This window comes from Orcinus orca, chromosome 6, assembly GCF_937001465.1.
Source record: "Orcinus orca chromosome 6, mOrcOrc1.1, whole genome shotgun sequence".
NCBI classification, from domain to species: Eukaryota; Metazoa; Chordata; class Mammalia; order Artiodactyla; family Delphinidae; genus Orcinus; species Orcinus orca.
The window spans coordinates 84,195,430-84,206,380 of NC_064564.1; the positions used below are offsets into that span (position 1 = coordinate 84,195,430).

Consider the following 10,951-nt stretch of genomic DNA (forward strand, 5'->3'; position numbering starts at 1 on the left):
AAAAGCACCAGCTGGCCTGGGAGCCAAGCAACCTGGATGTATGACCTGGAGCGGGTCAGCCCTGCCTCTGGAATTTAGTCTCACCATCTGTATAATAAGAGAGTGGACTTCAGGTCTGCAAGCTGGCCCTCTCAGCTCTGCAGTTCTGGTGTAACTTAGGGGAGGCGGGACCCATTCTAATCCCCTAGGCTCATCTGTCTTCTCCCCAGGGTGGGCTCAGGGGAGATGATAGAGTAGGGTTCATGTTTCAGGTGCTCCTTTGGAATCTAAAGCGTTCTTGCCTGTTAGGAGGAAGCATCATTTCTAGGTTATGACTTCATACGGCTGAATTATGCCCATAGTGTTTCGGATTCATTCACTCACTGAATATTTGTTGAATGCCTCCTCTGTGCTAGGTATTGTTTAGGTGCTGGGGCTATAGTTGTATGAAAAATAAGTGGATAAAAAGATGCCGCACCTGTCACAAGTGCTGCCCCTCTTTCTTAAGAGATGAGCTCGGGGAGGGAGGTGGGTGATGAGTGATGCTCACTTAGCGTTCCTTTGGGCACAAAGATTGAACATTTCCACTCCATAGGATGTGTAAGCCTTATTCTGGCCATTCCTCCTTAAGGAATCAGACCATCCATTGATTTTTAAAAGAACATAAAAGAACATACATATCCCAATAGAGCCACTGGTCACAGCATTTAACCCTGGTCCTGAAAACCAAGTGACTCTCTTCTTGGCCTCCATATTGCTTTTTAGGATGAATAATATCAGCAGTAATCTCACACAAAGAGGGAAACCAGGTCTCATGTGGTAGAGGCGTCATCAGTCATTGACTAGCTTTATACAGGGAGGGTGGGAAAGGTTGCGGTCTTCGCCCAGGTAGCTTCCGTTGCTCTTCTGAGCTGGTCTCAGCCTCTTTGGGAAATGCCAGTGTCACGAGGGAGTGAAGTGTCAAGTGTTAGATGGGAAAGCTGTCTTGTAGCCCCAGTGATCCCTGGTGTAAGGGAGAAATAGGAGCTGAGGGTGAACTTTAACCTTTCATAAGATATATAACTACCCCTTCCCTCACTCCTTTCACACCTAGCTTTACTGTGAGGCCTATGTCCTGTGACAGCATTGGAACCCTGTCCGTCCTCCAAGGCTGGATCTTCCCCCTCATTCCTCCTGCCTAGTTGCATCTATCATTTGAAGGGGCCAATGGGCTCACCCTCTCCTGAATAAACCATGTCTTTTCCCAGCACTACATCTTGGCCCAAGAAGTTCCCTTTTGTAGGCAGTCCTCCCTCTCTTCCCCAGTGGGGGCATTCCTGCTCCTTCAGAGTCCAGCTCATCTCTCCTCCTCTCCCTCCTGCACCCTGCAGAGTCACCTGCCCCCTTTTTGTGCTCCCACAGCCCCTGACCATCCTCTGTGCTCTCGTGTTGTGCACCTGTCTCCTCTACCACCCTTGAGAGCGGGACTGTCTCCTTCCTTTCGGCACCTCGTACAGCGAGTGCTGCCAAGGACAGTCACTCAACAGATATTCAGCGCAGGATTCTGAAAACCCAGCGTTGCATCCCAGCTCCAGCTCTAACTAGCTGTGTGATGTTGACCAAGTCGCTTGGCCTTTGAGACTCAGTTGCCTTCTGAAAAATGGGAATTTTGTGTAGCCAGATGAGACACACAGAAAAGTGCTGGTGAGCCACCCAGCAGCAAGGCTCCAGATCAAAGACTGTGTCCTCAGCCGCAGGCACCGGCTGGATCTGTGCTCATCCCCTCCCCGCACAAGAGCTCCAGCATCTGTCATGACCCCTCTCTCCCCAGAGCCTGTGCTGGTTTTCCCTCCTCCGGCCTAAATCAAGGCAATTGTTAGGGGCGTTTCTGGAACATACAGGGGTAGTTGATAAATCTGGGTCAGCCAATGACCGTAAATCTTATCCATGTAAACATTTAAAGGTAGCGATTTTTTTGCTGAAGTTTGACAGAAAGGTAAAGCATTGCCTGATTGTGATGGTTCATTCGTTCCCTCATTCATCAAATTGTTATTGAGCACCTGCTATGTGCTGGGTGCTGGGAATACAGCAGAGGCAGATGCGGCTTCTGGCCTAACCGTTTACACTCATTTCCTTGCTCTCTGGTGACCTTGGTCACATCCCTTCCTCTCTCAGCTTTAGAAACCTCTGAGATTCTCTCTGAGTCTGGGATGTAAAGTAAAACCTGAGGTCTGGAAAGAAGAAGTTAAAAGGAAGCATCTTTCCTGGGTTGTGACTTCAAGTGCCTGGATTAAGCCCAAAGCTTAATTTCAGATTCAATTATAAGGTCTTGGTCTTTTTTGGGTGTGTTGCCCAAAAAAGACCTTTTAACCTCAAATTTTGACACTGGACATAGGTGTGGAGGGTGTTTTCAGGCAGGTAAAAGGTGGGAAATAGCCTGACTCTGCATTTCTCTTCCCCACCCTTGTCTCCAACAAAAAAATCAAGTGGGAATGGCCCAGGCAATTGAGGGCTTTTGTCATCAGGCTCTGGTCTGCCCTCCTGCCTCAACTCCTGTACCTTCATCCACCCCTGCTCAGCCTCAGACCACTCCCCATTGATGGACGAATCCCACACACTCCTGTTTCGTCTCTCTTCTCATACTTTCCTCAGCCGGAGCGGCCTTTCTCTTCCACTCATCCTCCAAGGCTCAGCTCACACACACCTCCTCTGCAGGGCCCGCCTTCCCAGTCCACAGAACTGACCATCCCGAAAACATGTCGCTCACACAGACACTAGCAGTTAGTGTGTCATTCTCTCTCACACAATAGACTGTGAGCTGTGGAAATCAAAGGGCTGTGTCCAGTTCATCCCTAACACCCTGCAGTGCCTACACGCAGGAGGTACCATTTGAGATCCAGTGCTTTTCTTCTGCCAAAATCCTGATCCCAGATTTCTTACCTTGAGATCACCCTCTCTCGCCTTCCTCCAGAGCACACACCAGCAGAACAACGATGCAGCCGTGTGATTGCTGGGAGGAGAGCTTTCGTGGGGCCAGTCTCCTCCCTGCAGGGATAGCTGCTCTCTCTGGAGAGCTAAATCAGGAGAGTGATAGGGGTTCCTTACAATTTAAGAGTCTGATCATAACACATTCATGGAAGTTAGGAACAGCCCACTAGGCCATGGGCTTATGACCCCAAAGAAATAAGGCTGTGTCTAGAAAATACCATGCTGCCAGGTTACCAACAGCTTTGACTGCAGCGTGGGCCCAGGCTGGGACATGAGGGAGCAGCTGCAGTTCCCTTGCTCCATCAGTTAAGATGAGCTGGGTTTTGCTGCAATAACATACAACCTCATAATTTTAGTGGCTTACCACGACAGAGGTTTAGTTCTCACGCTACACGTCCATTGCAGGTTTTCAGGGGGCTCTGTTCCAGGTCATCATCCTCAGAGACCCTGGCTCCACCACCTGGGACATCACCAGTTGTTACGGCTGAGGAAGAACACACCAGAGCATCTCACACCAGAAGTTAAGTGCTCCGACCCAGAAGTGACTTGTATCCCAAATGCCCACAACGCACTGGCCTGTGTAGTCCTACCACATGCTCAGCTGGAAGAGGACCAGAAACGTTGCAGAGCGCTTGGGTACGATGGTGTTTCGCAATACACTCAGAAAATCACTCTAGCATCTGTCTGCCAGGCCTCTCACCCTGTCATGTCCTGGAAAGTCAGATATCCAGAGTGATAGGAAATTGAGTGTCTCTGAGAATCATTGTCTAATCCACTCCCCAGTTTTACCCCTCCTGAGAGGCAGGGAGATGCCATGGAAGGAGCCCTGGACTGGGGTGAGGGGCCCAGATTGGATTCTTGCCTTTGTTCCGATTCTGCTATATGACCTTGGTCCAGTTTCTCCTTGAGTGAAATGGAGCCATTCAGTTAGCTTGTCTCTGGTACTCTGTGCAACCTTCAAAACATTCCCTCCTCACATCTTTCTAGCAACTTCCAACCCTGAGGTCTGACAGACCCAGGGTCACTTTGCATGGTAAATATCATGTCAATTTCATTGGCTGGTAAATCTAGTTTGAACCATTTAATACTTATTTTAGGCTTTACATATTATTTTAAAAGGAAGGTGAGGGGCATAACAAGAAGAAGCTCCTGTTACAATTTCCCGGAAATGCCTGGCTCTGGGATTCCTGCTTCACATTCCTCGCTGTGTTAGCAAAGCAGGTGAGTGTGGGCTTTGAGGTGAGTCAGAGCAACCAGGGCCCATTTCCCAGACCTGCCACTTGCTAATTGTTTTCTCAGCCTCAGCTTCCTTACCTGTGGAGGTAAGAATAGTATTTCCTCATGGAGTGATTTTGAGGATCCAGTGAAAGCTCTTAGCACAGAGCTTGGCACATGGTAAGTATTCAGTCAGTGGTAGCTGATATTATTACTATCATTATGTTCCCTTCCCCAAGGAGATATTCTGGTTTTTTGCATGTTTAAAAAAAAGTTCATGGGCTTCCCTGGTGGCACAGTGGTTGAGAGTCCGCCTGCTGATGCAGGGGACACGGGTTCGTGCCCCGGTCCGGGAAGATCCCACATGCCGTGGAGCGGCTGGGCCCATGAACCATGGCCGCTGAGCCTGCGCGTCCGGAGCCTGTGCTCCGCAATGGGAGAGGCCACAGCAGTGAGAGGCCCGTGTACCAAAAAAATAAATAAATAAATAAAATAAACAAAAAAAGTTCATGAGAAGAGTCAACATGCTAGATGGGTTCTCCTTACCTCCTACCTATTGGCCCAGTGGCATTAGTGCAGGCAGGTGGCTGAAGCAGCTGCCCGGTGAGGTGACCTGAGGCCTGGGAGAGCAGAGCAAGGGAGTACTGAGTTCATTACCAGCAGACACACTGTGCTGGGGTGGGCCGGGGGGAGGCCCTGAGGCCCAGCCTCCTGGTCCCTTGCCATGTAGACACGTCGTGTGCTCCTTGCCCTTGGGCACCTCTCAGTCCCTGCCCAATTTAAAGTTCAAGCTCTGCAACTATACAAGTTTGCACACTTGGCAGCTATGGGGCTTCAGAGCCCCCAGGTTCCCTGTGCTTCTCCAGGAGGCCCTGGCTGGGTGAGGAGGGCACAGGAGAGACACTGGACAGAGAATCTGATGGTCTCATTGCAGCCCTGCCCCTTGGACCTGAGGCTGGGGTGCTATGACCCCTGCCCTTGGCCTCGGCGTCCTGGGCTGTGAAATGGGGTGTCTCCTTCCAGGAGAGCTGTGGGGACCTGCACTCATGAAAGGTTAAGGAAAGTGAATTGCTGTACAGGGTGAGACTCCGAGCCCTTGTGAGGGACCATGAAGTCAGGGGTTGAGCCAGGTGCATGAGTTTCTGCAGGTTCCCTTTTCCATTTCCCTTTCCATGTCCTTCTCTTTCCTTCACAATAAAGAATGACAACTTGACACAGTTTAGGGACTAAAAAACAGCCTTAAATAATGCAGCGGCAGTTGCAGATTTTCCCATTATACTATGATTTGTCTCTTGGAATTTTTTTTTCAAGGACACAGGTCAAAATAAATATTGGAAGATTGTCCCCACTTATTTTCCAGCTGCTTAGGAACAGGGCTGTCTTGCCACCCCATGGTTACCCACAAATGCATCCAAACAAGCTCATCACCACCCTCCCATCCCACCCCCTCCAACCTGATTCTCTCATCTTCCCCATAACTCAGGGTTTCTTTCAGGGTGGAGCACTATCCACCCAAATAAGCCAGAAGCTCGGGCACCAGCGCACAGTCCCCCTCTCCCTCAGCCATCTCTGCGATCAGCTGAATGTCCCCAAGGTTTCTCAGCCCCGCCCTCTCTGCCTGACTGCCCACCTGGCTCAGGCCCCGTGGGTGCCTGGGTTACGGCACCAGCTTCCACACTTGCTGCCCTCAGCCCAGGGCCCTTCTCGTCTGTGCTCTCCTCTGGAGCCACATGATCTTCCATTTCTCAAAAATAATATTATTTTTAAGTTCAAAGTGATGTTCATTTTAGAAGTATTGGACAATATTGGAAAGAATAAGTAAGGAAACAATATTTATCTGTAATCCCATCAGCCAAAGGAAACGACTGTTAGTTCACATTTTGTCTTAATTTTCCAGAATTTTCTACATACATACTTATTCATATATCCATAAGAAAAATACCTTTAAAGAATTGGGATTATACTGAGTACAATGTTATATGTTCTGCCTTTTTCTATTAATTACAGTGTGAGAATTTCCCATCATCAAATATCCTTCAAAAAATAGGATTTCTAATGGCTGTGTCACAGTCTATCATTGGGCTCCACCAGGATTTATTTAAACATTCTGCTATGCTTGGACATTAAGATACTTACAATTTTTTGTTACCATAAATAACGCTGTGATTAATATCCATATATGTGTATATATATATATATATATATATATACTTATATATAAATCTTTGCACCTCTAATAATTTTCTCAGACTAATTCCTAGAAGTAGAGGTGTTGCGTCAGAAGGTCTGAAGTTTTTTTTTTGTTTTTTTTTTTTGCGGTACGCAGACCTCTCATTGTTGTGGCCTCTCCCGTTGCGGTGCACAGGCTTCGGACGTGCAGGCTCAGCGGCCATGGCTCACGGGCCTAGCCGCTCCGTGGCATGTGGGGTCTTCCCGGACCGGGGCACGAACCCGTGTCCCCTGCATCGGCAGGCGGACTCTCAACCACTGCGCCACCAGGGAAGCCCAAGGTCTGAAGTTTTTAAGTTTCCTGATTCATACCCACCGCTTACTTGGCAGGAAGGTCATATTAACTTATTCCCACCCCCACCAGCAGTGTATGACATTACCTATTTCACTGCACCGTAGTTAACAATAGACATTAAAAACAATTCTTTGACAATTTCATGGGTGAAGAAAGGTATCTAATCAGTGACCTTTCTAAAAGTATCTATAAGTAATGATTGTAAACCCAAATGCCCACAGGATAAAGTCCTAACCCCTGTCGTGGCATCAAAGGCCTAGCAGAAGGTCTTAGTGGCAGCGGTCACCCTGGCTTGGTCAGGCCGTGAGCTGCGGGGCTGTGCTTCCCTCCTCTGTGCCTCTGTTCTGACCAACCGAGGAATAGGAAGAGGAACTGGAGGGGAACTGAGGGCCCAAGCAAGGAATGTGCTTACCTGCAGCCAGGCGGCAGGAGAGCTGGCCCGCTGCTTGCGACCAAGCTCAGCTTTCCCATCACATGGACGGTGACACTGAGGCCAGAGTGGGCAGGGAATGGAGATGCTCTCTGAATCTGAGTCCATTTCCTCTGTGTGTTCACTGAGCTCTCAGAGAGGAAAGCTGGGAAAAGGCTGAGCACCAGGAAGAGGTAGCTATGGCAGGGTCCTAGGGAGTGGGCTGAAGACAGGTAGAGCAGAGTCTCCCCAAGGCCAGGTGAGGCCTGGATGCCGGGCAGGGAGGCCCCGGAAGCTACTGCTGCTAAAAGGGAGACAGGAGAATCCAGGCCCTAAGCTGCTTGGAGTGATTGGTATCCCGGTGGCTGGGCAGGTCTGGAAATCTTGGGTGCTAGGGCTCGTCACTGCCTCTGCTGTCACCTCCCAAGGCACTAGGTCATGCCTGTCATCTGTGAGCTCCATCTCAGCTCTGCTCAGATTTGGGAAGGACCCCAGGCTCTGCCATTGTCACCCCTACATCGATGTGTTTTCTATTTATTTAAGAAGTCTATTTATTTATTTATTTATTTATTTTTAAGGGCCTGGGGTTGGGCCGGGCTGGACCTTGGGACAGAGTGGAATCCGATACTACCTGCTCTTAACAGTAACACTGAAAATAAAGCTGGAAGAGCACAGTGAGAGATGCAGAGTGGGAGGGGCTTCCTGGCGGAGGTGGCATTCAAGATGGGCCTTGAGATGGGGGCAGGGATAAGTTAGGAGCGTGGAATTAACAGATACACATTACTATATATAAAACAGAAAAACAAGAACCTCCTGTATATCACATGGGACTATATTTAAAAAATAAAAATGGGCCTTGAGGGTCAGGCAGTCCTTTTACGAGTGGAACTGCCTGCTGGGTGGAGGCTGCCTTGTGGAAAGAACCAGCAAGGGCACAGAGCTGGGCAGTGCTGGGCAACACTGAGGCTTACAGCTGGCTGGCGTGTGCAGCTGACAGGGGGGAGGCTGTGGGGCACAGGACGGGGAGGGAGTTTAGTCAGGGCCAGCTTGTGGGGTCCTCGAATGCCCCACTGAAGACCTCACAGTTCATCCTGAGAGCTCTGGGGAGCCATCCAGGGGTTTCAGTCAGGAGAGTGACAGGATCACATGTACTTTTCAAAAGATCCCTCTGGATGCCCCTTGGAGGAGAGACTGGTAGGAACAAGACTGAAATCCTAAGGCCAGACAGGAGGCTGGTGTAAAGATGCAGGCAGTGATGCTGAGAGCGCCCCATGGGTCTGCCGGGGGGAGGAGCAGAGGGGTGATTGTGAGCTCCTCTGTGGCAGGATCAGTGGGACTTGGTGCTGCGTTTCTGGGCTGGAAATTCCACACCCACAGCCCTCACTGTAGGCTAATGAAGACCTGGCCTGCTAGCTTGCAGAGCCCCGGCCTCCCTCACCTGGAGGTCCATCTCCTGTCCCACACCTTCCTGGCGGCCTCCATCACTTCCTCGTTCCTCAGGCTGTAGATGACGGGGTTCAGCATGGGCGTGACCACAGCATAGAGGACCGTGGAGGCCTCATCAGAGATGCGGGCCTCCTTGCTCCTGGGTTTCATGTACGTGAAGATGACGGTGCCATAGAAAAGCAGCACCACAGCCAGGTGCGCCGAGCAGGTGGAGAAGGCTTTGTGGCGTCCAGCGGTTGAGGGCACCCTCAGGATGGTGGCCAGGATAAGCATGCAGGACAGGCAGATGAACGCCAGGGGCACGGGCAGCAGCAGGATGGCACGCACCCACAGGAAGACCTCGTTGACTGACGTATGACCGCACGCCAGCTTCAGCACTGCCAGGATTTCGCAGGTGACGTGACTGACCACACGGTGGCCACAGAAGGGCAGCCTCATGGCGATGACTGTCTCAGTCACTGACTTGAAGAAGCAGAGTACCCAGGCGGCTCCCGCCAGCAGCAAGCAGAGCCGGTGGCTCATCAGCACCTGAGTGGCCGGCAGTTGGCCAGGTAGCGATCATAGGCCATGATGGCGAGCAGCAGACACTCTGTGGAGCCCGTGGACAGGCTCAGACACATCTGCATCGCGCAGCCAAGAAAGGAGATGGTCTTCTGGGCCGACAGGAGGTGGACCAGCATCAGGGGCACAAAGGTGGGCTGTAGCAGATATCCAGGATGGAGAGGTTGCCCAGGAAGAAGTACATGGGTGTGTGCAGGTGGACGTCCAGCACGCTCACTGCCACGATGGCTGTATTCCCCAGGAGGGTCACCAGGTACGTGGCTGAGCACAGAGGGAAGAGCAGGTGCTCCAAGGCTGGGTAGCCCGAAAATCCTTTCAGAAAGAACTCAGAGACCTCTGTCCTGTTGACCAGCTCCATACTGCAGGGCCCTGGAGGGCACAGCTGGGAGGCAGGGAAAGAGGGTGCAGGGTGGCGGGGAGCCCACAGAGTCTCTTTAGGGATGAGGTATATTGCTAGGGTCTTTTCCAGCTCTGACACACTCTCTCTCTGTGACTTTGGGCAGTCCCCATTCTTCTAGGCTGCGATTTATCCATGTGAAAAATGAGGATTGGTGTGGATCAGAATTTCCCTAAGAGTCTTAATGAATGTTAGTAGGCAATCTGAAAAATCAATTTGAAACAACATGGGGTTAATCAAAGGTAAATAATATACTGCAGGACTTCTCAGAGCCCTTAATGCCCCACTGTGATTTGGGACTTTCTGAAAGCAGTGTAGAGTATGTAATTCCCAAACTTATTTGACCATAGATCCTTCTTTTACAGAGCACCCATTAACCTCCTGCAAATAAGTATTCTACCAGCATAGTCTGGGAAGCAATGGGCTGGATCAAAGGTCCTCAAATCTTAGAATCACTTGGAAAGTTTGTTAAAACACAGATTTCTGGGCTCTATCCCCAGAGTTTCTAACTCATTAGGTCTGAGTGATGCTGCTGCTGTTGGCCAAGGGACCACACTTTGAGAATCACTGGGCTAGGTGGTCTCTGAGGGTCCTCCTGGCTTTCAGGAAGCCTCTGAGCTACTTTACACCATTCCCACTGTTGGGGGTGCCCTTCTTTCTCCCTCAGCCTGCAGAAATCTGACTTGTCTCTGCAGGTCAGCTCTGGTCTCCATGCGTGAAGCACACATTGTGCCTCGCCTTGGAGAGGGTCCTGGCCTCTGAGCCTACCAGAGCGCTTGTCCACCTGTCCCCCCATAGGGCCTGCTTCATCAGCTGCTGTGTGTGGATTGACCTTCCGAATCTGCCTCCATCGTGTGTTTTTGAGTGAAAAATTGATAGATCTTTTGGCCCTGCCCCAAACCTCCTATTTTCTCTGAACCTGAGCCAGGGCTGCTTTGACTTCATGAACTCCTAGGCATCAGCGTGGAATATGCCCTGAGAGGTCAACTCGTTGGAGCTCCCATTGTGCAGGTAGGGAAACTGAGGCCACACAGCAGATCCCTGGCAAGGCGAGTCTAGAATCCAATCCTCCCAACAACATGACAGCTGCACCATGCTCAGAGCAGATGTTTGCCTCTGTTAAACCCCAAATCTTGGTTGGTCTTTTACCACACTGGATGGACGCCTTTCTCCCAAGTCCCCACCCTGCCCCTAATCTTCTCACCCGCTAAGGAGCATGACTTAACCCTTCCTTGGTGTTTCGGGCACTTGGCACTATGTCACTAAACCCTGGGATGCACCGCCCAAGCCTGGGTCTGGGTTAAGCTCCAGTTCCTGTCAATGCCTCCCTTGCAGCAGACGATTTCCTTCTCTTAGTCCTCCCATTTTTCAGAATCAAGAAGTGATTGAGTTCCTACCATATGCCAGGCATTGTGCTAGGCATTAGGGGAACAAATGAGAACACGTGTGCCGC

General features: G+C 50.6%; 1 protein-coding gene across 1 annotated transcript; it reads right to left on the reverse strand.

Annotated features, from left to right (window-relative positions):
• Positions 1-7,825: 7,825 nt before the first annotated feature.
• Positions 7,826-9,898, reverse strand: LOC101280140 (olfactory receptor 13J1). The gene is given in 3 exon segments (XM_012533651.3): positions 7,826-9,067; positions 9,070-9,240; positions 9,243-9,898. Coding segments are annotated over 3 exon segments (927 nt in total). The 5' UTR covers positions 9,460-9,898; the 3' UTR covers positions 7,826-8,528.
• Positions 9,899-10,951: the final 1,053 nt, after the last annotated feature.